Source organism: Dromiciops gliroides, chromosome 1 (genome assembly GCF_019393635.1).
Source record: "Dromiciops gliroides isolate mDroGli1 chromosome 1, mDroGli1.pri, whole genome shotgun sequence".
Classification (NCBI taxonomy): Eukaryota; Metazoa; Chordata; class Mammalia; order Microbiotheria; family Microbiotheriidae; genus Dromiciops; species Dromiciops gliroides.
Window position 1 is genome coordinate 410,044,004 of NC_057861.1, and position 25,304 is coordinate 410,069,307.

The window sequence follows — 25,304 nt, forward strand, 5'->3', positions numbered from 1 at the left end:
ACTCATCTGCCTTTATAAATACTTCCCGTGGTGTGAATTATTCTCAGTACTGATGTATATTTCTCTGGGTCTTATTTTCCTTCTCAGTAAAATAAGAGGATTGGATTAGATGGCTTGTAGGGACCCTTGTAGTTCTAAAACTCTGGTTTTGTTACCATATTTTGTGAAATTGCCCTGGTTTTGCTCTTGACCCCTTACAACCATTCCCATAGAGGAAGGAAATAAAGAAGGAAAATGAGTATTTATTAAGAGTGTACTTCGAGGAGCAGCTAGGTGGCGCAGTGGATAGAGCACCAGCCCTGAAGTCAGGAGTACCTGAGTTCAAATCTGGCCTCAAACACTTAACACTTACTAGCTGTGTGACCCTAGGCAAGTCACTTAACCCCAATTGCCTCACTTAAAAAAAAATTTTTTTTTTAAAAAGTGTACTTGGAGTCAGGCAGGGGCAGCTAGGTGGCACAGTGGATGGAGTGCCAGGCCTGGAGTCAGGAAGACTCATCTTCCTGAGTTCAAATCCAGCCTCAGACACTTACTAGCTCTGTGAACCCGGGCAAGTCATTTAACCCTGTTTGCCTTGGTTTCCTCATCCATAAAATGAGCTGGAGAAGGAAATGCAAACCTCTCCAGTATCTTTGCCAAGAAAACTCCAAATGAGTCACAAAGCATTGAACACAACTGAGAAAACAACTGAACTACAACAATGTGTCAATCACAGTGCCAAGCAAGTGCTTTACAAATATTATCTCATTTAAAAAATATATTATCTCATTTGATCTTCACAACAACCCTGGGAGGTAGGAAGAGCATGACAATTATTTGGTTTTAAAAAAAAGTGGCAATGCTACATAAATATTGGAAGCCACTGCCACAATTGCAAAATGCGTTGAAGCTGAGTCACACAGTAGATAGATTGTGAGGTCTAGTCAGGAAGATCTGAGTTCAAATTCAGCCTCAGGTACTTACTAGCAGTATGACCCTAGGCAGATCATTTAACTTTGGCCTGCCTTAGTTTCCTCAACTGCAAAATGGGCATAACAATTACACCTACCTCCCAGGGTTGTTGTGAGGATCAAATAATATGAAGGGAAAAACATGATGGTAGGCAGCTTCTCCCTCCAACAAATCTGAAATCTCCAAAATCCACTGCAAATTCATTGTTGGTCTTGCTTGTGTTTGAGTTTAACTTTGTCTTCATTGTAAAGCGAACGTATTTACGTGGGAACTGTAGTTAAAATACACAATAATTTTCATCATTCCTTTCCCATCCTCCCTGAGAATGCCCTTTCCTCGCTCACCCCTCCCAACACCAAGAGTTGGGAAAATTTTGGTGTATAAGACTCAAGGATCTTAAAAAGTTTCTAACTATACATCATCACTGTTTATAGGGAGGGTTTAAATTATATCCTCCTTAAATTCTTATCAATTCTTATCAATCTTGGAATGCACACTATTTCTAAATATTTTGTAATAGCTCATGGGCTTTGGAATATCTTTAGAACCCCTTAGGGACTGAAATTATACCATAGAAAGATTACACAGGAAGACCACCCACCCAACATTCCCAAACTTGGTCCTGAAAAAAAGAAAAAGGCACAATTACAGTGAAACACCAAATTGATAGGAATCAACTGACTCCCTAGGGAAATAGAAAAAAGAATGGGAAAAAGGGCGTTTCTCATCCTTCCTACTCTGTTAAATTCAGACAACACTACCTGCTTCATCTTCCTGATGAAATTTTTATAAGGACCAAATGAGAGCAAGTAAATGGGGTCAGCCTGAAAACAATTTGTAAATGCTGAAGTAAGTTACAAAAACAAGAAAACATCAGTTCACATTTCTATAGCGCTTTAAGGTTAATAAAACATTTTCCTCACAGACCTGTATTATTATTATTCCTTGTTGCTGTTCATCCTTCATACTCGAAGAGTACCAGTGACATCACTATTGTTAAGGGCTAAAATTCTAGCTAGTCTGTCTAAAATATCTAATGAGTGGTCGCCAATAAATTATAAGCTTTAGCAAGAGTTAGACTTTTAAGCATTTATTAAAGAGAATAAGAATTTGGTAAAGAGAGAGAGAAAGGCCTACATTCATCTACCTATTAAAGGGAGAGCACATTTCTAGCTCCACTCTCCGCCAGAGTCCTCAGGAAAAAGCCTGAGTCAGAGCGCCAGGTTCCCTCTTCTTCCTCCCACAAGCAAATGTCACTCCCTGATGCCAAAGAAAAGACTCATGGTCTTGCCCTCAAAGACCTTCACCTCATGGGCAGAGCTCTTCTACAGTAAGTCTCCAGCAGGTGGCATCATTCCAATCATTACACTATGTTGGAGTCAAGGTACAGTGTGTTGGGCTGTGGATAGTCAGTCCAATACGAGCTAGGAAGGCTTTACCACAGGTTGGTCATGAAATAGTTCATTTGAGCATTTGGGATGGAGCTGTCTCTACATTTGTGCATCTCTCAGGCTATGAAGGCTGCAGAAGCAGGTGTTGTAGAGTGCTTAGAGCTTGGTCAGACATCTAAGGTCATCCACTGCATCCCAGGCCACTGCTAGTCATCTTTTTTTTTTTTTTTGGTAGGGCAATGAGGGTTAAGTGATTTGCCCAGGGTCACACAACTAAGTAAGTGTCAAGTGTCTGAAGTCTGATTTGAACTCAGGTCCTCCTGAATCCAGGGCCAGTGCTTTATTCACTGTGCCGCCTAGCTGCCCCCTAACTGCTAGTCATCTTGAATTTTGTCTTGCCATTGGATTTAGATGACTCTGGAAGAGAAAGTAAGGCTGATAACTCTATCTCACTTAAATCCAATTCATGTGCAAGTCAAGACATCACCCATTGTCCACTATTCCTATTCCTATTTTATAGATGAGGAAATCATTTTAAAAAAAAGTTCTTCAAAATCTGGCTACCAACCCATTACTCCAGATGGATTTCATGTTTTTCTCCACTCACTCTACATTCCAGCTCAGCTGGAACACTTGGTGTTCCCCATCCATGACACCGCTTGACTCCCTGCTGGGCCCTTGCACAAGCTCCCCACCCCTTGCCTGAAAAGCCTTCTCTCCTCACCTGGTCCTCACAGGATCCCAGAATCTCAGCATCTTCCTTCCAGGCTCAGCTAAAATGCTGCCTCCTCCAAAAGGCCTATTTTGACCTCCCCAGGTTGGTGGTGTTTTGTATTGCCGCCTTTGTGCTCCTGTTGTTCTCTGACAGTAGACTGTAAGTATCTCAAGGCCAGGAGGTGTTTTCTTTTTGTCTTTACATCCGCAGTGCTTTGCACAGTACCTGATACAGAGAAGCTCTCTGTTGCTTTTAGAATAAAATATTTCAGCCTGTTTTTAAGACCCCACACAATCTGATTCCAACTGCTTTTCCTGTTTTATTTTCTATTACTCCCCTTAGTATACTCTATTTTCCAGATGTAATAACTAGCCCCTACATGTGACCTTTTGGTTGTGTGGCTTGAGTATTGGTTCCTTAAGCCCATGTTGAAGGAAGCTAGGTGGCACAGTGGATAAAGCACTGGCCCTGGAGTCAGGAGGACCTGAGTTCAAATCTGACCTCAGACACTTGACACTTACTAGCTGTGTGACCCTGGGCAAGTAACTTAACCCCAATTGCCCTGAAAAAAAAAAGGGCAAGAGAAGTCTCTCTGGATTTCACAAACAGGGCCACTTACCAACTTCCCTCTCAATTCCCCATTCCTTCTCTGGCCTCTGTGGAGTCAGACAGACCATCTTCTAAGGCTGGGAATGGAGACATTCCTTATTCCTTATTTCAACTTCTCAGAGTCCTCAGCTTGTGCCAAGAATCAGCCTCCACTGAGAAGCCTTCCTTCATCCCCCTAGTTCCTTTGTTCTCTCCCTCTTCCAATCACCTCTTATTATACCCACCTGTTTACAGATTGTATTCCTCCCCAGTAGAATGTCAGTACCGTGAGGACAGAAATGGCTTCTTCTTTCTTTGTATCCTCCAGTGCCTGTCTTGCAAGACATCTAGTACATAGTAGGTCATTTGTGCGTATTGAATGGATTAAACTGAAACTGAGGTTTACTGAAATTAAGTGATGGTGTCAGAGCTAAGAAGTGAAGCTTGTAAGAGACCAACCACTTTAGCTTTACTGATTCAGTTTCTACATAGGGTTCAAAAACTCTATATCTGTCTCAAATGCTACCTCCTCCACGAATCATTCACAGGATTTTTGAAAGGAACCATTTCATTAAGCCCTTTCATTTACAAATGAAGAAACTGAGGGTAGTTAAGTAACTTTCCTAAGGTCACAGATAGCAAAATCGAGGTTCATGATTAAGTCTTCTGACTTTAAATTCAGTTTTCTTTTATTTATACCATACTGTCTCCCTTTCCCAGTTCCCCCTACAGCCCCTTTCCCCCAGCCCAAAGGGATATACTTTGCTTAAAATAGCAATACTAATAGCTATGAATGAATGAATGAAAAAAGGTTTTATTAGGTACTTAATATGTGTCAATATTTCCCAGTATGGGAAAACAAATAGAAAAATCTAGATAGTCCCTCATCTAAGAGAACTTAGAGTCTAACTGGGGAAGATAACATGTAAAAGAAACTTCAGCTTAAAGCAGATTGAAAGGCCCAATGGTTCTAAGATACAGGTTATGGGATGTATGGCAAAGCCTAGGGGTCTTTAGGTTAAATCAGTAAGTCAAATGGTAGTGGTGGGATGATGAGGAAACTGATACAAATAAAGGTTAAGTGATTTGCTCAGGGTTACATGGCTAGGAAGTTACTGAAGCTGGATTAGAACTTGGGTTTTCCTGACTTTAAGTCCAGCATTCTCTTTACTGCTAGCTATGGCTTGCTTTGTTTTGCTTATACATTGGTTGGAGGGGTTTCAGGCAAACAGGTACAATGATGCACTGTGAATGGTTCCAAGCATTCTGGAAAGCAATTGGGATTATACACAAAAAAATTACCAACCCAGCTGCTCCACTACTATGCCTACACCCAAAAAAGAGAGCAAAGAGGAAAAGGTTCTACATGCACAAAAATATAGCAGCTTTTTTGTGATGCCAAAAAAATTGGAAAATAAGGAGATTCCCATCAGCCAGGAATGGCTAGACAAATTATGATACATGAATGTAAAAAGAATACTACTGTGCTGTAAGTTAGGAGAGAAAATGATTTCAAAGAATCATGAAAAGATGCAGAGTGAGATGAGTATATCTAGAAGAACAACTTATAACATCAATATTTTTTTAAAAACAGTATTGAGGACTTTTATAAACTGACAAAGAATGAAATGAATAGTGCCAGGAGAACTATTTATATAATAACAACATAAAGACAAACAACTATGAAATAACTATGAAATTTGTAAGAAATCTGATTGACACAATGACCATTCAAGGGTCTTTGTGCATACACACATACACACACACACACACACACAAATACATGCACATATATATACCATGAACTTAATAGCTGTGTGCTGTGTGACCCTGGGCAAATTACTTAACCCTCATTGCCCCGCCAAAAAAAATAAAAAAGAAAAAAAAGATGTTGGCATATATACCGTGAACATACAATTATATTTTTTCCTTGGGGCAATGGGGGATAAGTGACTTGCCCAGGGTCACACAGCTAATAAGTGTCAAGTGTCTGAGGCTGGATTTGAACTCCAGTACTCCTGAATCCAGAGCTGGTGCTTTATCCACTGTGCCACCTAGCTGCCCCTTGAACATACACTTATGAAGGCTTTCTGGATTTAGAATCAGAGGACCTAGGTCCACCACTTATTATCTGTGTGCCCTTGGGCAATTCACTTATTCTCTTGGTCTCAGTTTCCTCATCTGTAAAATGAAGGGATTGAACTATATGGCTTCTAGGGTCCCTTCCATTGCAAAATGTCTGATCCTGTAATTCTAATGGCATAGTGTGCTTGGTCTAGTAGATGGAATTTTGTATATGTTTCTTTGCCTCTCATGCCCAAGACATAAAGTATGATTGATGAACATTTTATGATTTTTTTTAGGCTTGCCAAGTACATTACATTTATTGTCTTGTTTGATCCTTACAACAGCCCCACAAAGTAGATGCTATCTCCATTATACAAGGACATTGAAACTGATTGGCTATATGACTTGCCCTAAGTATCTCAGGCTGTATTGGAATTCAGATCTTCCTGACACCAAATCCTGAACTCTACTCCACTTCTTTCATAGCTTGGATGAGTCAGATATTAGCCGTGCTATTACTCTTGATGAGAGTAAAGACTACCAGGCCTTACCATCTGCCATGCCACTTTCTTTCAAGGACCACTAAGCTTCCTATATGCCTATAGTCATGTGTCTATGGTCTGTATGCCTTGCAGTACCCCCAGCACTTCTATTTGATCTGGTGATCTTGGACTTGGTGAAGCACTGGACCAGGAGTCAGGAAAACCCAAGTTCAAATCCAGCCTCAAACATTTTTACTACCTGTGTGACCCTGGGCAAGTTACTAAGCATCTCTGTTCCTCAGTTTCCTCACAAGGCTGATAATATCTGTAATAATCTGATAATATTTGTAAAGTATCTAGTATATGCCTTATCATTGGTATGGCTCTGAAGTAGAGTGAACAAGCATCTCCCTTTAAAAAAAGATGCTACCTTTTTTTGAAATTGCTTTTCCAGGCCAGTACTTCAGGGCTTCTTAAACTTTTTTCACTCGCGACCCCTTTTCGCCCAAGAAATTTTTACGTGACCCTGGATATATAGGTATATAAATAGGTTTACATAACAGTTGTCAAATTTTTCACAACCTTCCACATTCAGTTTAAGAAACTGCTCTGTGGGAAAGTTGTTGGTTTTTTAAACTGCAGGAAAACAAACTGTTAAACCACTAGAGGGCTCTGTTGACCAGAATAAAAAACCTTTGGCAAGGTACTTAACAACCCTTCATTTCCTCATTTGTAAAATGAAGGGGTTCAAAGAAATAGCTCTTTCCAACTCCTCAAGGGCAGCGACTCTGGTCCTGAAGAAATATTTATTGACTGACTGACTGCTAACTTCACTCACTGTCTCTAGACCTTCCCCATGTCAATCCCTCCTTCTTACCATTGATTAATTCTGACCATTTCTAAAGCATTCCCTTCTTCAAAACCCTCCCTGGCTCCTGTGCAGATTAGGTCTATGCTTAGCCTAGAATTCATGTCCTCCAAAGTGTAGCCCTCATCTTTCTTTCCAGTTCTATCCCCTCCAATTCATCTTCTGCTTTATTTAGCCAAATTGGTCTATTTACCTTTCTTTGACTACATTGAATACTTTCTACAATTAAAAAAAAAGTGCCACTACAAATATTTTCTAACATATGGTACTTTTCCCACTGTCTCTGACAGCTTTGTTACATCCTTAGTCTTGATATCAGTGGGCCAAAGGGTATATTTTGGATCAGAGCTTCTTAAACTTTCCCACTCTCGACCCCTTTTTGCCAGATAAATTTTTATCGTATATAGGTATATAAAATAGTTATAACATAATCTTTTACTGTTGCCAAATTTTTCACAACCCCCATATTCATTTATGTGACCCCATGGGGGGTCATGACCCACAGTTTAAGAAGCTAGGGTTTAGATGAATAATCTCTCAGTTCCTTGGAATTCACTCGCAGCTCCTTAGCAACTAAGATGCTCCTGCCACTTAGTTCTATCTGTCCCTGTATCTGTGCCTCACAGAATGTCTACAAAGGTTCCTAGAAAGCACAGATCAGGCACTGCCTGATATCAAGCCTTTCTTGATCCTCTCCCCCACCTCTAATTTTTAGTGCTCTCCCACCCCTCAAAATCACTGTGTATTCACTTTGTACATGGTGTGCATGTACTTATCTGTATGCAAGTGGTCTCTCCTGTCGAATATTAAAATATAGCTTCTGTATCTGCCTGTCTCCTACAAACAGGTCAAAGCGATAATGTTTAATCTCTCCTACAAATTAATAAACAGATCAGAGAAATTATAATATTATATCTCCTACTAACTAGCAAGAAAACATGATATATCTGCCGGTCTCCTACAACCAGATCAGAGAAATAATGTTTAATTTCTCTTACAAATCAGAGACAGACAGAAAAAATATAACATCAATTTAATATTTAATTGTCCAAAGAAGAAAGATAACATGACGCACGATCATGTGGAGACTTCCCTCCTAAAAGAGAAGCTCAGAGGACTCCCCATTTCTGAGGGTATATAAGGTTTTAGTCCACTGATGACAGGGCGTTGTCAGTTTCAATTGTATGACACAGAAATCAACACAGAAGCAAAAAGCAGTTTAACAATTTCAGTTATTGCAAGTATGGAGGAAATACAGAAGCATCATGATAAGACTACAGGATTCCAAAAAAGGGTTTGGCAAGGATGAGGATGCCCAGATGTTACCATAAGATAGGGACTTACTATCCTGAGGGAAAAGAAGTCACTAGGTAGGGGCTTTTATTTGCTAGTTATCTGGGTTCAGGTTTGGAGTTCAATTGAAGGACATTTTGCTCCTATTAATCCAGGGTTTCATAAAACTCCCCTTGGATAATAAGGTACCTCCATCAAATCCAGGTGATCTTTATATTCATATTAACACTCCCTAGTGTAATGTAAGTTCCTTGAGGACAGGGACTGTTTCATTTTTGTCTTGCTCTTACTAGCACTTAGCACATTGCTGGGCACAATAGTAGTCATTCAAAAAAATGCTTGTTTGAATAGCATTGAATCCAAAATATACTCATTCTTCAAAATTCAGGCCAAATTATTTTTCCTATGGACGTATATTTGCAAGGGACCTTTGAGGTTGATGAACCCAATCCCCTCTTTTACAGAAAAGGAAGCTGAGTCCCAGAAAGATGAAGTGATTTGCCCGACTGTGGGCTAGCTAGTAAATGGGAGAGCAAATACTTGAATTCAGGTCTCTTCTGTGGGACAAAAAAGTATCTCAGACCATCACTTGCCAGAAGATGTAATATTTTAGTTTTTTAATCATGTTTAAAATTCACGAAGCCGTCCCCAAACATAAATATTTATTAATTTCTAAATTGCTTTACTCACTTTGATGGCAATTAAAAATGAATTAATGTGTCACGAGGGAATACTAAACATGTAAAACTTATGGTTTTGTAGTTTTCAATACAGTTATAATTAAAGCCAACTTTTTTTTAACTGTTCAGGTACAAAGAAACAATTTTGGAAAGTTTTCAGTTTAAAAAAAATAGCATCACTGGCATATTAAGGAAAGTGAGCTTTCATTTAATAAAGACATTTTCCAGTGGGGAAAAAAGCCATCCAAGATCATTGTTACCTCGGTGGTTTCTCCCTAATCTGAACTCTGGTGGTGTTTATTGTCTCTACTACTCATCTGATGATGTGTTTTGACTTTTGATATTTAATTCAACAAACCTCTATTATCCTCAACACCTGGCACAGTGCCTGGCATGAAGTAGATATTTAATAAATATTTATTAAGTATCTACTATGTGCCAGGCACTGTGTAAGGTGCTGGCAATAGGATGGTGAAAAATACCACCTTCTGACTTGACCTCAAGAAGTTTATAGTCTAAAAGAGAGTGGATAGGAAGAGGGACATGGGCACATGCATAAGTAGATAAGATAACATATAAAAAAGGCAACAGACAAGAACATTTGAGGAAGGAGAAATCACTTTCAGCTAATGGTGCCTACCTGAGTTGGATTCCTACCTCAGACAGTAGCCAGGTGACCTTGGGCAAGTAACTTAATCACTCTCAATTTCAGTTTCTTGCTCTGTAAAATGGAGCTAATAATAGCCCAGAGTTCTTGAGAGGGTCAAATGAGGTAACATATATAAAGTGCTTTGCAAACCTTAAAGTCCTATACAAATGATAGCTATTATTTAGATAGCCCAGAATCCCACAGCTAGTAAATGTCTAGAAGTAAGAGCTAACTGACTAGATATTTGAGGTATAGGACAGGGAAGAGAGGAAAATTACTCTGAGGTCAAGCAGAAAACAGGATATCTAGAGAAGTGCACAAGAAGGATCTGAAAGAAGAGGAGGAAGGAGGTGGATAATTAGATCCAATTGATGGTGCTTTGCTGGTAATTAAATTATTGTAGAGGATCGGAACAGCTCTTATTTCAATCAAGACTCAGCAGAAAAATGTTAATTACCAATTAAGACCAATGAATGTTGTATTTTAAAAAGAAATGGGAAAATAAACTTCATCCATGAGTCTTTAGAGATTGAGCTCCCTTTGCCCCAGGAACTACCAAAAAGAAGAATGGAGCTTCAAAGATCTTGCTTAAAGCAAATATGAAAGTGACTGGAGATTTTGTAGTGAACCTAAAGAAAATATGCAATGTGTTTATTTCAACCAGAACCAAATAACAATTTCACAAAGTACAGGTTGTGCTCTGTCCTCTAGGAGACGATGAAAAAGCTTCAGGAACATGTCTCTTCTACTTACAACATTGTTGTCTTCCTAGGGAACCTAGGAAGTTGTAAGAAGTGCCTTAAGAAGGAAACAAAGAAAGGGAATCCAAGCCTTACAATCAGAGCTAAAAAAACCCAAAAACCCAAAGATTCTTTCTCCCTTCCCTTCTCCTTGTTCTGATTGGTTCCAGAGAGCAAAACTAGGAGTTAAGACTGGAAATTTCAAGGAAATAGATTTCAGCTCCCAATAAAGAAAACCTACTCAACAATTAGAGTTCTTTTTATTTAAAGGTGGATGAGGCAGGGCAGCTAGGTGGCGCAGTAGATAAAGCACTGGCCCTGGATTAAGGAGGACCTGAGTTCAAATCCAGCCTCAGACACTTGACACTAGATGTGTGACCCTGGGCAAGTCACTTAACCCTTATTGCCCCAAAAAAAAAAAAAAAAAAAAAAAAAAAAAGAGTGAATGGATAGATATCTAGATATAAACGGGCAGGTAAGTGGCACAGTACATGAAGCACCAGCCCTGGATTCAGGAGGACATGAGTTCAAATTTGACCTCAGACACTGGACATTACTAGCTTGTAACCCTGAGAAAGTCGCTTAAACCCTCATTGCCCCTCAAAAACAAAAAAGAAAACAAAAAACATAAAGGTGGACGAGGCAGGGCAGCTAGGTGGTGCAGTGGATAGAGCACCGGCTCTGGATTCAGGAGGACCTGAGTTCAAATCCGGCCTCAAGCATTTGACACTTAGTAGCTGTGTGACCCTGGGAAAGTCAGTTAACCCTTATTGACCCACAAAATTTAATGAATGGATAGATAGATTTTTTTTTTTTTGCGGGGCAATGGAGGTTAAGTGACTTGCCCAGGGTCACACAGCTAGTAAGTGTCAAGTGTCTGAGGTCGGATTTGAATTCAGGTCCTCCTGAATCCAGGGCCGGTGCTTTATCCACTGCGCCACCTAGCCGCCTCCTAGATTTTTTTTTAATGGGCAGCTAGGTGGCATAGTGGATAAAGCACCGGCCCTTGATTCAGGAGGACCTGAGTTCAAATCCGGCCTCAAGCACTTGACACTTACTAGCTATGTTACCCTGAGCAAGTCACTTAAACCTCATAGCCCCCCCTCCCAAAAAAAAGTTGGACGAGGCTACCTCAGGAGATTGAGTGGGGTCCCACTCACTGTGGGTCTTCAAATAAAGGTAGAATAATGATCATTTTGTTGGGAATATTGTGGAGGGGGATTCCTGCATGGTTTAAAATTGTTCCCTTCCAACTGTGGGATTCTGGAATTCTCTCTCAGGACCTGGAGAGTGAAAGAATGTGATGACAGAGAAGGAAAAGAAGAAGGACCACTCATTATTTGGAATATTCTTGAAACCCTAGACAAGTGAGATAGCAAAAGAAAACTCCTCTGCCTCCAATAAGTTAAATCACAGTCACCTCGTTCACCAGAGCTGGATGAACTTTATCTATGTGTGTATGTGTGCATACATATATATACATGTGTGTCTATATATCAATATTGATATCAATGATATAGACATAGATAAAAATTATAGATGTAGATGTAGATATTCAAGTATAAGTTCCATGAGCACTTGTCATCAAAATACAAAGAATTCTTGGTCAGGCATAAAATGGCTTCTGAGATCTTATGAGAGGCAGCCTATATGAGGTAAAGTACAGAGAGGACTAGGCTGGAAGGAGAGACCTGAATTTGAATTCTACCTCTCACACTTAGTGGTTTTGTAATCATGGGAAAGTTCCTTAACCTCTCTGGACTTCAGTTTCCTCATCTGTAAAATGGGAATAATAAAAAATATATAGGAACTGCATCAAAGGAGTTAATGTATGTAAAAATACTCTGCAAAGTTTACAGAGCCATATAAATGTCAACTACTGTGATTCTCATGCTGGATGACTAATAGAAAGAATGGTGATGCCAGCAACAAAAATAAGGAAGGCAAATAAGAGCAGGTTTTAGGGAAGAATAGAATGTTTAGTTTGAGGTGTTAGAGAGATATTCAAGGGGAATGGTCCAGCAGATAGTTGGAAAGAGAGCTGAATCAGCTCTAGGGAAAGAATGAAGTTGGATTTACAAAATTCAGATGTATGCAGGTGATAATTGAAGCCATGGTGAGAGGGAGGTGAGAGGGAGGCAAACGAATGGAGGCTGAGATAGAGAAAGCTGAGAAGAGAGGCAAGGACAGAATCTTGGGGACATGCATATTAGGCAACAATTGGGGTGTGATAAGAACAATATCTACTAGGATCCATTCTCCCTAGCCGTCATGTAATTCTAATTAGGACAGGAAACTATCCCCAAGATTTGATTGTCTGTAGGAGCTAAGGTTCATGCAGCTTCCTGGTGGTCCCAGGTCATGTTGATTACTTCCTGGTTACCTAGGCACATGAAAAGGCCCCCTTCTTCTGCTGGCCAGATGCAATTCCATATTGGAGGTGGGTTGTGGTGGACATCTATATCTAAATGAAGTGCTTTATCATTTCCATGCTAAGTAAACCTCTTTTTTTGAACTGTTGAATTACCCATGAGTGTCTCATTTCATTCTATTATCAAACATAAGCTACCAGAGAACCAGAAGACAACCAAGTTTACAGGAACAAAAGAAAGGAAGAATATCAAGAAAGAGGAAACAGTTGACTGAATCAAATGCTACAGAAAGTTTAAGTCAAACAAGCAGAGGCCATTGGATTTGGCAATTAGGAAGTAGTTAGTAATCTTGGCAAGAGATGTTTCAGTAGAGTGGTAGGCACTGCAGATTGCAGAAAGCTGAACGGAAACAGAGGTATTAGCTTGAGGGAGTAGATACCTCTATATCATACATACTGATCATAAAGACCTTCAAGTTACCATAATGCCTTCAAGTTTCCTGGTGGCTTAACTAATGCCAGATCCACCAAGAATTAACGTTTAGTAATTTCTTTTTTTTTTTTTTCTTGTGGGGCAATGAGAGTTAAGTGACCTGCCCAGGGTCACACAGCTAGTAAGTGTCAAGTGTCTCAGGCCAGATTTCAACTCAGGTCCTTCTGAATCCAGGGCCAGTGCTCTATCCACTGCGCCACCCAACTGCCCCCTGTTTAGTAATTTCAACTGCACTGTCAACTACATTCCAAGATACCACAATTTACAAAGAGATATATTGTTATGAAACCAGAATTTGGGTGACCAACAGATCATTCTCCCTATAGAGCTTGATCCAAATGAACAAACTCAACTAGTCTTACTAGGTCTGACATACTAATGCAATGATGTCTGTCATAATATGGTTCATCTCTCTCCCCCTAAACATGCACTTTTTATAGAAACAGTGGCTTTCTTCCTCTGGTTTTCCCTTGCTTTCATCTTGAACACCACACTCCCTATAGTCAATGCCAGCTTGCATGAGTTATAGGCTGCCTATATATGGAACCCACAATCCAAATGGTCAAAGTATTATACAGAGGGATGCTGACTTCTACCTCCAATTCACCTTTAGGTTTTGGTGATCAGGCATGGATATTTTCCCATAATCTCTGTATGGAGAGACCTTAGCAGAAATGAAAGGACATAACATTAGTTCAGTCTTCCCCTTCTCTCAGGGAGTGAAACCCATCATTGAATGGCGAGGTGTGCCCTTCTCATAACACTTTTGCTCCATATTCCATTGGTCCTTGTGGCAATAGGCTCACTTCAACTTCAAATGACATCTATTGAATCTTTGCCCACCACTGCTAATTTTGAAGGGGAAAGAAGTATAAACACAGTCCAGAAGATGCTATTCTTCCAGAGATGACAGTGTTGTGTCTAGTAATGGATAGTGTTATGAGACCATGTAGGAACCAGTGCAGAACATTTATGTCACTGATTTGATAGAGGGTTCCCCCTCAACACTATTGCCAAGCTGCATGGCCTGGAGTTCCTATGAGGTATTCTAGAGGTAAGGATGATATTGAGGTCTATAGCAACATCAATACAACAGCGCAAAGAAGTATAGAGCATCAATATAGGTCAGTACAAGAATCTATTCTTAGGCAAAGAATGTGGGATCATCATTTTACTATCACTTTCCGCTCCCTTTCATAGTTTATTCTCTGTAACTTTCTCAGATTTAGAGTTGCTGCAAACTCAGTCCCCACATTCCAGTTCACCCTTTATATTTGCTATTTTGGCTTGACCTCACTGGTTTTTTATTTACTTTCTCTGATCACTACTTAGGCAAGGTCATCTTTTCCCAAGAAGGGCCTCAGGGCCTTGTTAACTGTCCATAGACTTCAGCAAAGGCAAAGTGTTAGGGAATAGATTGGAGGAAATCAACCATAGATGAATAAATTAAATTTCCATGCAACTGTGAAGGCCCAATGGGTTTGTAGGGATTCCATTCAGCATGTTTTTGTTGTTACTGTTGTTGTTTTGTTTTTTGGTGAGGCAACTGGGGTTAAGTGATTTGCCCAGGGTCACACAGCTGGTAAGTGTCAAGTGTCTGAGGTCAGATTTGAACTCAGGTCCTCCTGAATCCAGGGCCAGTGCTTTATCCACTGTGCCCCCTAGCTGCTCCCCATTCAGGACATTTTTATAACTTTCTCTAGTGACACTAAGCAGCTAGGGGGTACAGTAGATAGAGTTCTGAGCCTGGAGTCAGGAAGACTCACCTTCCTGAGTTCGAATAAAGCCCCAGACACTTACTAGCTGTGGGACACTGGGCAAATCATTTAACCCTATTTGCCTCAATTTCCTCATTTATAGAATGAGCTGGAGGAGGAAATCACAAACTGCTCCAGGATCTTTGCCAAGAAAAGTCCAAATGAGATCATGAAGAGTCGGATACCACTGAAAAATGACTGAAGAACAAAATCTGCCACTTATTATATAAATGACTTTGGGAAATTTACTTATCTATAACAGCTCGTTTTCTTCCTTTTTGAAATGAGGGCGTTGGACTAGATGACCTCTAAGGATCCTTCCAGCTTTAAATCTACTATTTATGAGAAAATTGACCAGTTTGGGGGTCAGTGAGTCAATAAGCATTAATTAAGTACCTACTACATGCCAGACACAGTGCTAAGCATGAAGGATCCAAATAAAGGTAAATGACAGTCTCTGCTCTCCAGGAGCTCACAGTCTAATAAGGAAAGAACATGCAAATAACTATGTACAAGCAAGATATATACAGGGGGAAAAAACAGGAAATAATCAATGGAGGAAAGGCATTAGAATTAAGGGAGATCAGGCAAGTCTTTCCTAAATAAGGTGAAATTTTAGCTGGGATCTGAAGAAACACAGAGAAGCCAAGAGTTGGTTATGAGGAAGGAAAACATTCCAGGCATGGAAAACAGCCAGTGAAAAGGGCCAAAGCCAGGAGATAGACCGTCTTATTTGTGGAACGTCAAGGAGGGCAATGTCACTGGCTTGCAGAGTATGTGGGAAGTTTAAGGTTTGAGAAGACTGGGAAGGTCCAGTTTATAAAGATCTTTGAATGCCAAACAGAAGATCTTTATATTTGATGCTGGAGACAATAGTCACTGGAGTTTATTGAGTAGGTATTGTGACATGGTCAGCCCTGTGCTTAAGGCAAAGTGATGGCAAAGTATAAGGTTTAACCACCCTGATGGGTAAAAGAGGTCAAGTGAAGACAGAAGTCATGAAAGCAAAGGAAGTTGATAGACTGAGAGGCCAAAGAGTTGGAATTACTATCAATGTGGATATTGAAATTGCCAAGGATGATGAAAATGGTGAGGGGGAGAGAGGAAGACAATAGCTCCGTGTTAACATAATTAAAGTAGATGACAATGATAAAGATGTGGACATATAATTGCATAAGGGGAATTTCAAAAGAGACGAGATGGATGATACAGAGTATGCCAACTCCTCCTCTCGGCCTGTGAGCTAGGGAGCAAGAAAGGGATTCCAACACCGATAAATTAGAGGCACTTGTTTTCTTCAAAATCAGAAAATGTTTATTAATTGTCAACTACATGCGGCTGCTACAACTTCCGGTCGCAGCGGCTGCTGGTGTGAGATGGAGGTGGTGGGGGCAAGATGGAGACGATCCTGGAGCAGCAGCGGCGCTACCCTGAAGAGAAGGAGCGGCTCATGGACGTCATGACCAAGGAGATGCTCATTAAGAAGTCTACGCTCCGCGACCAGATCAACTCGGACCATCGCACGAGGGCTATGCAGGACAGGTATATGGAAGTCAGTGGGAACCTGAGAGATTTGTATGATAACAAGGATGGGTTAAGAAAGGAGGAACTCAGTGCTATTTCAGGACCAAATGAATTTGCAGAATTCTATAATAGACTCGAACAGATAAAAGAATTCCATCGGAAGCACCCAAATGAGATTTGTGTGCCAATGTCAGTGGAATTTGAGGAGCTCCTGAAAGCCAGAGAAAATCCTAGTGAAGAAGCACAAAACTTGGTGGAGTTCACAGATGAAGAAGGAAATGGCCGCTACCTGGATCTTCAGGACTGCTACCTTAAGTATATTAACTTGAAAGCGTCTGAGAAACTGGATTATATCACATACCTGTCTATCTTTGACCAGTTATTTGATATTCCCAAGGAAAGGAAGAATGCCGAGTACAAGAGGTACCTAAAGATGCTGCTTGAATACCTCCAGGACTACACAGACAGGGTGAAGCCCCTACAGGACCAGAATGAACTGTTTTGGAAGATTCAGAATGAATTTGAAAAGAAGTGGGACAATGGTACCTTCCCAGGCTGGCCGAAAGAGCCAAGCAGTGCACTGACCCAGGCTTCTGAAAGGTGGCGGCCTGACACTGAGGAGGAGTATGAGGATTCCAGTGGAAATGTTGTAAATAAGAAAACATATGAGGACTTGAAACGCCAGGGACTACTCTAGTGCCTTGAGGACAAGCTCCGTGACTGGTTGAGTATCCTGGGATTTGGCATTTTTCTATTACATGCAAGCACATGTTCCCAAAGACTCTGCTACGTGATCTAACATTCTACCATGTGTCTTGTGAAGACAAAAAATGTGGACATAGTGAAGGTTTTAAATATGTTTAAACTGTTGTTTTATATTAAAAAGAATTCTGGAGAAAAAAATTTGTCAACTACATGCTAGGCTTTGGCATCTAGAGACAAAACCAGAATAGTTTCTGATCTCAAGAAGCTTAAAGTCAATTGGAGGAAGAGAACCTGTAAAAAGAACAGTGTACTACAGTACAAAGACCACTGTATTTGGAGCCAAAGGGCCTGTGTTGTTTTTGTTTTTTTTAAAAACTTCTAACTTTCTTATATGTTATATGTTTGACATTAGGCAAGTCACATTACTTCTTTGGACTTTAGTTTTCTAATTTGTAAAATTAGGTAATTGCTTTAGATAATCTCTAAATTCTTTTTCAGCTCTGAGTCCATGATTTTATTATCTTAATATTTTGGGTAATTTGACACAGCTGGGCATGTTGGCAAATGACTTTAATCCCTGGGGAGGCTGGAAAGAAGGCTGAGGCTGGTGATTGTTTGGGCTCAGGATTTCTGAGCTGCAGTATGACTAAAATGATCAGATATTCACACTAACTCTGCAACCAATATGGGGTGTCCCTTGTAATGGAGGGCCACCAGGCCTCCTAAGGAGGGGTAACTCAGTGCAAGTCTGAAACTGAGCAAGTTTCTGTGCCAAACAGAAGTGGAATTGGTTCATGAATGGCTACTGCATTTCCGGGCTGGGTGAGATAGACCCAATTTTTTAAAATGGGGAAATCAACAAATCCCCAGAGCAGGTAGCTCTGACCTATCTAAGCATGGAAGAAGATAAAGATTCTGGAAGTGCATTCTAGGAAGAGGAAAGTGACTTCTACAAATGCAGAGTCAGGACTTGGATTATTGAGTTTAGGCAGCAGCTGTTATTATAGTTTGCCTGGAATGGGAATGCATGAGGGTTTGCAAAGTGAAATAAGGCTGGAAAGGTAGGTTGGAGGCAGATTGTAGAGAGCTTTAAATGCCAGGTTGAGGAAGCTGTATTTAACCAGAGAGGTAATAGAGAGGTATTATTTCTATGTATCAGTGCCAGGAAGGAGTGCAAGAGGATGAAATCAAAGTGAAAGGGGATTTTGTCAACAATTAGAGAAGGCTCTCCAGAGGGCCAACATTTCAACAATCATTATGTTAACCTACCTCTTCACTTCTCATTCACATTTCAATCCTTTGGAATCTGGCTTTCCATCTGATTGCTCAACTGAAGCTTCTGTCTCCAAAGTTGCCAATTATCTTTTTTAAAAATATAATTTTTCCTAATCAACAAAAAGACACTTTTCCCTTCCTTCCCCACTCTCTTAAAAAAAAAAAAAGACCCTGTTACAAATGTACAGTCAAACAAAAGAAGCTTTCATGTTGACTAGTTCCAAAAGGAAAAAAAAAAAAGGTCCAACCTCTAAACTAAGTCAATTGCCTTAGGGTGGTGGGCAGCCTGTTTCATTTTAAGTCTCTGGAATTATGGCTGGTCATTGAATTCATCAGAGTTCCTAAGTCTTTCAAAGTTTATTTGTCTTTACAATATTGTTGTCACTGCATAAAATATTCTTCTGGTTCTTCTCACTTCACTCTGCGTCACTTCACACAAGTCTTCACAGGTTTCTCTAAAACCATTCCCATCATCATTTCTTATGCCACATTATATCGCATTCATATGCCATAACTTGTTCAGGAATTCCCCAATTTATGGGCATCTCCTCAGATTCCCATTCTTCACATAAATATTTTGTACCTCCTTAGGTAGAGTTTATTTTGATTAACACTAATTCCTCCCTTAATCTGCTTCTTTCTTATTCCAATCTCTCCTTCTTGTCTTTTTTCTCCTATTTCTCTGTTGAGTGAAATGTATTTCTTTCTTTCTTTTTTTTTTTTTTTAGTGAGGCAATTGGGGTTAAGTGACTTGCCCAGGGTCACACAGCTAGTGAGTGTTAAGTGTCTGAGGCCGGATTTGAACTCAGGTACTCCTGACTCCAGGGCTGGTGCTCTATCCACTGTGGCACCTAGCTGCCCCAGAGTGAATGTATTTCTGTGCCCTGTTGTGTGTATGCATATTTCTCTACCTTTTATCAGTTCAGATAAGAATGGCACCACATGCCTCTTCCCCTCTCCTTCCCATTTTTCTTTTATGACCATCAAAAAATACCAGAACCATTTCCAGGTGCTCTGTCTAATTGTACTCTTTCTATATACTGAGGAAATAGGGTTCTGGGGTGGGGGGGAAATGGGTGTTTCATCTTCCCTAAAATGTAAATACTTTATCCTTATTTAGTCTTTTATTATTGCTCACTTAAATTTACCTTTTTATGTTTCTCTTAGCTCCTGTGTTTTCATTTCAAAGTTTCTATGCAGCTCTGGTCTTTTCATCAGATATGCTTGGAAGTCTTCTATTTCATTAAATATCCACTTTTCCCCCAGTAAAATTATACAATTATACTGGGGTTTTTTGAGTAAGTTATTCTTGGTTGTAAGCCTATGTTCTTTGCCTTCTGGAATATTATATTCCAAGCTCTCCACTCCTTTATGATGGTAGATACTAAATCTTTTGAGATCCTTACTGTGGTTCCTCAATATTTGAATTATTTTATTTTGGCTGATTTTCATATTTTATATTGACCTAGAATTTCTAGATTTTGGCTATAATATTCCTGGGAGTTTTCACTTCAGGAGGTGAGCAATGAATCCTTTCTGTTTCCACTTTGCCCTTTGATTCTAAAAGATTTGAGCAGTTTTATGACTTCTTAAAAAAAATTATATCTAGGCTCTTTTTTGGAGATGGCTTTCAAGCAGTCTACTCATTGTTAAATTATCTGTTCTTCAACCTATTTTCTGGGTCAGTTCCTTTGCTATGAGATACATTATATTTTCTTCAAGTTTTTATTTTTATTTTAAGGTTTCTTATTGTTTCATAATGCCATTAGCTTCTATTTGGTTCATTCTAATTTCCAGATACTTTGTTTCTTAGGTAAGGTACCTCTTGTTCAAGCTACTAATTCTCTTTTTTTTAGCAAGGTTTTTTTTTTTTTTTTTTGGTGAGGCAATTGGGGTTGTGACTTGCCCAGGGTCACACAGCTAGTAAGTGTTAAGTGTCTGAGGCCGGATTTGAACTGGCCCTGTCTCCAGAGCCAGTGCTCTATTCACTGCACCATCTAGCTGCCCCTCTTTTGGGGGGCCATCTCCAGATTTGCAATAATTTTGAGGGGGCAGGGAAGTGAGGGTTAAGTGACTTGCCCAGGATCACACAGCTAGTATGTGTCAAGTGTCCGAGGCTGGATTTGAACTCAGGTACTCCTGAATCCAGGGCCAGTGCTTTATCCACTGCACCACCTAGCTGCCCCTTAAAAATATTTTTGCTACATTTTTTCTTGGGATTCCAGATAAACTTGTACCCAAGTTATGTTATTCTTTGAGGCTTGGCTTATAGGTTTTTGGAGTCATTTTCTTCTGTTTGTGTTTGATATGCCCCTGTCACAATAACAGCTTTTTATGGTGAGGTTCTTTTTTTGTTTATTCATTATTCCAGATTACTTTCTGACTTCAGACTTTATATTAGGACTGTGCTCTACACATTTGTAGAGAGAATGTCTAGGCTGATCCTACTGCTGCTTTCTTGGGGGGGGGGGAGTATTGAGTATTGAATTATTTCAGTATTTTATGGACAGTATCTCTAGCTCATGCTGAAAACCAGCAGGCTTTCAGTGTTCCTGATGTGGTCTGGTCTAGGGAAGAGTCTGATTTCTTCCCTCCTGGTCTGAGTTCTGTAAGTTGCACATATAGGTATGTGCAAAACACAGGCTTACCCTAGTTGGAATTTTAGTAAGCAGCTGTTGGACTCAGCCACTATTAGGCAGTTGGAAAATTGTGCTGATTCAGAATGACAGAAATGCAATCTTCACTTTGGTCTGGGATACTTTCCTTGGTTATTCCACTGTAGGCTTCAAAGGATTGGGATGCTAGAGTGGAATGCTACCCCTGGGATCAGAACCACATTGCTGCTACTCAATTCTGAATTTGATCCTTGTTCAGTACATAGACTTGGGCCTATGGCCACTTCTTAACCTGAAACACCAATGCTAAGCATAGCACCCTGGACCTGTGACCAAGAACTTAGTAATGGGCCACAGAGCTGCCAGTTGGTATCTGTTCCTGTACTGTGCACAAGTTTAGACCCCTCTGCGCTGTGTTTGGGACTTCTTGCTGTGGTGCAAAGCTTCTCCCTGACCTCTGTGAAGTGGTTCCTGGCTAGACCATGTCCACAGCGTCCACAGACGTTTCTGTCTCCCTGTGCTGACTGGGTTGGGAAAATGATGCTATAATTTATTGTCCCTGGATTTCCCAATCAGAACCCAGTTTGGTAGATTTTCCAAATGTTTAAAGTGGTGCCTGATTATCTTTTGGATAAAATATAAACTCTTCTGTTTGGTATTTAAATCCCTTCACAACTTGTTTCCAACCTCCTGCACTTATCACACCCTTTACAGCTTAGCTGAACTGTCTTTCTTACTCTTCCTCACACAGGATGTTCCATTTCCTATTTCTGTGTCTTTTCACAGGCTATCCTCAACATCTGGAATGAAATTCTTCCTTACCTCCCATCTCCACTTTCTAGAATTCCTTGTTTCCTTCAAAACTCAGTTTAAGCAACAGCTTCACTTTCAAATGAAGCCTTTCTAGACCCCCTCCCAAGCTACTTGTACCTTCTCCTCTTCCCCCAAGAGCATACATTTATTTGTTATATATTTTAAATTTATATATTAGATGTAAATGACATTTCTCCCTATAGAATGTAAGCCTCTTGGGACAGGAACTGCTTTATTTTATTCTTTGTATTCCCAGGACCTAGCACATTGCCAGGTACATAATGTCTGCTTGAGAAATTATTGTTGATTAATTGACTGGTAATGACTGTGGCAGAACAGGGCTGAATCACACAGGGATGAGAACATGGGAGTTGTAGTAGAGGCAAGCAATTTTCATATGGTCATATACCGATTTTCTTCTAATGGCATATTATACTGTTGGTGAGCACTTTATTTGCTATTTAATTTTTCAAGTGTGAATGTTTAATTCTCCAACAAGGCTGTAAACTCCTTAAGGGGTAGAGACCAATTACATGCTGCATAGATTTTAGTACCCAGTAAGAACTCAGGAAATGTTTGTGGTTTGATGAGGGTTGAATTAACACTATCTTTGTTCTTTCTTTAGGATTCAACTCAGAGAACATTTGACCTGGAAAGGACTTCAGTCTTTAGTCTAGGGATTCTTAACCATTTTTGTATCATGGACCCCTAGTGAAGACTGGTGAAATCTACAGGCCCCTTCTCAGAATAATATTTTTAAATGCATAAAATAAAGTACATAGGGTTTACAAAGGAAACAAATTATATTGAAATACAATTATCAAACTATTTTTAAAAGTTCATGTACCCCAGGTTACCTCTGATTTCTATTCCCAACCCCTTCTTTTACAGGTGAAAAAATGAGGCTCAGGGAAACTATTACTGGAAATATGTAAGGGGCATATGAGGTGCAACGTTTGAATATTCTCCTTCTTTTGTTTCTTTTTAGCCATTCCTCCCTGTAGCCTCCAACTGTTGCACAGAAGTGTCCCATCATATTCTAGAAGACTTTTAGCAAAAGTGAAAAGCTGTCACACTCAAAGAGCTGATGGAGTTTGTGACCTACCAGCTGTCGTGTAAGTACTTTTCCAGAGAAATTTCCCATACCACTGAGACAATCATTAGGAAGCAATATATTCTAGTCACACCTTTCTGACCCTGGAGGAGGAAATGAGCTGTCACTGGTCCTCCCAACCTCCATTCTTATCTTCAAGTTAAGCAAATGTCTGGATAGAGGAGTAAGGAGTGGGACCTTTAGACCTGAGGTTGCTGAAAGAAGATAGCTCTGTCCATGACAAAGGGAAAATGGCTTCATTGGTCCTCAAGGACATACAAGACTTCACTGAAATCTCTATGCTAGCTTCCCCTCAACATCCACTTCCCTCTACTACTCCTGCCCCTCTCAACTGTTGCAGTAACCCTAGGGAGATGAAAAGCATTTTATTCTCCTGGAAGTTAGTAATTGCTCCCTAAGCCAAGGAAGACATTGCAATATGTCTAGCATTTGAAAGAACACTGGAAGTGGAGTCAGAGCTTGGGTTTAAATCCTGACTTTACTACTAAGTGACTTTGAACAAGTCATTGCCCCCCACCCCGAGCCTCAGTTTCCTCATCTGAAAAATGAAGCAGCTAGATTAGGTAATCTCTTGTGTTCTTACAAGTTAAACCTACCCATCTATGAAGAGATAGAATCTGAGTCAGTAAAACCTGGGAGGGGAGAATCTGAACCAAGAAAGGTTAATCATCTCATTTCTCTACCTCCTTCTTGAAACCTGACTGGCTATTTTATTTACAAAGATCTCCAGAGAAGGAACTCTGTTTTTGAAGAATAAATATTAGTCTATACGACTCCAGCAAGATACTTTGGTTTCTTTAAAAAAAATCTTTATTTATCTAACCACAGATTCCTTTAGTAAGGTCTGAGGGTGCTATTATATGGTATTTGAACGACCAGATGACCTTAGAATTCCTCAAAATACCTCCTTGGGCACTCCTCCCAAAGCTTCCCAAACTTTATTTCTATCAGCATCTCCAGGGAGCCAAATAGTCCACTGCTTATTCCTGTGACACAGGGGAGGACCTTCATGCCCAGTTGCCTGCTCAGAAAGAGGCAGCTAGGTGGCCAGTACACTGGCCCTGGAATCAGAGGACCTGAGTTCCAATGTGCCCTCAGACACTTGACACTTACAAGCTGTGTGAGCCTGGACAAGTGACTTAACCTCGATTGCCTCAAACATCCGGGGCCATCTCCAGTCGTCCTGATGTATATCTTGCCACTGGACCCAGATGGCTCTGGAGCAGAAAGTAAGGTTAGTGACTTAGCACAGCCCAACCTCACTTAAACCAATTCACTCCAAGTATGACATCACCTCCCAATGTCATGGTCTTCTTCAAGACTAACAACATCGAGCTTCATTAAGACCTGCATTCTCTCGTCTTCTCCCCTGTCCCTATTCTCATGCTTATGTCTCATTCTAGGCATGAGAAGGCCACAACATAAGTTGTACACTGATTTTAGCCTTCTTATATAAAACCAATTCATAGAAAACACATTATATTTTAAAAAGGAGTAAATTACACTGTTTTCAGTTGTTGATGTTTCCTAAAGTCTTCCGCCTCCATTTTTTTTCCTGGCAGCCTCCATGTGCATCATCGAAAATTCTGCGTCAGCCCACATAATCACACCCTTAAGACATGGATGAAAAGGCAAAAGAACAAGAAAAACGCAAAAGGAAATATTTGTAATAGGAAGAAACACCCCCACAAGAGGAAGAAGAGCAAAATGACAAGGCACAGACAGCTTCATAAACATGGACAGAAAACTCCTTATTAGCAAATAAGTCTACAAATGGCTTCCCTGCAATGAAGCTGGCAAGTGACCGGTTATATGGATTTACCATAAATTATCAAGAGCCAAATGCTTACTATTGGAAACCAACAGCTCCCGCGAAGAAAGAAACAGTAGGCAACTGTTTTCTGCAATATACTAAGTAGCTAATAATAACTTCAGTTAGGAAAACACCACATAAAAAAGATATTATGTGTCTGAGGAGTAGAGGAGAGCCATTTTTAATGGGGAAATTGATTCTAGATTATCAATAATTTTTTTAAAAAATCAAGAGCAAGTCTCTCCTGTGATTTCACTCTTCCCCCAAGGCTAGATTCAAAGGTTTTAATCCTTAACCTGATTCCCTGGTCCCACCCTTTTCACCCATTCCTTTCTCATCAACAAAGGCTTAAGTGATATGACAATGACTCTGAACATCAGAGGGCAGGAACAAGTGAGCC

General features: G+C 40.1%; 2 protein-coding genes across 2 annotated transcripts; both read left to right on the forward strand.

Annotated features, from left to right (window-relative positions):
* The first annotated feature begins 16,441 nt into the window (after positions 1-16,441).
* LOC122749867 (splicing factor 3A subunit 3-like) lies at positions 16,442-17,266 on the forward strand. The gene has a single exon (XM_043996429.1). It carries the CDS (start codon positions 16,442-16,444, stop codon positions 17,264-17,266), a length of 825 nt encoding a protein of 274 aa, XP_043852364.1.
* Positions 17,267-21,467: 4,201 nt separating this feature from the next.
* Positions 21,468-24,849, forward strand: CCL28 (C-C motif chemokine ligand 28). The gene is given in 4 exon segments (XM_043996440.1): positions 21,468-21,692; positions 22,966-23,011; positions 23,014-23,092; positions 24,654-24,849. Coding segments are annotated over 4 exon segments (546 nt in total).
* Positions 24,850-25,304: the final 455 nt, after the last annotated feature.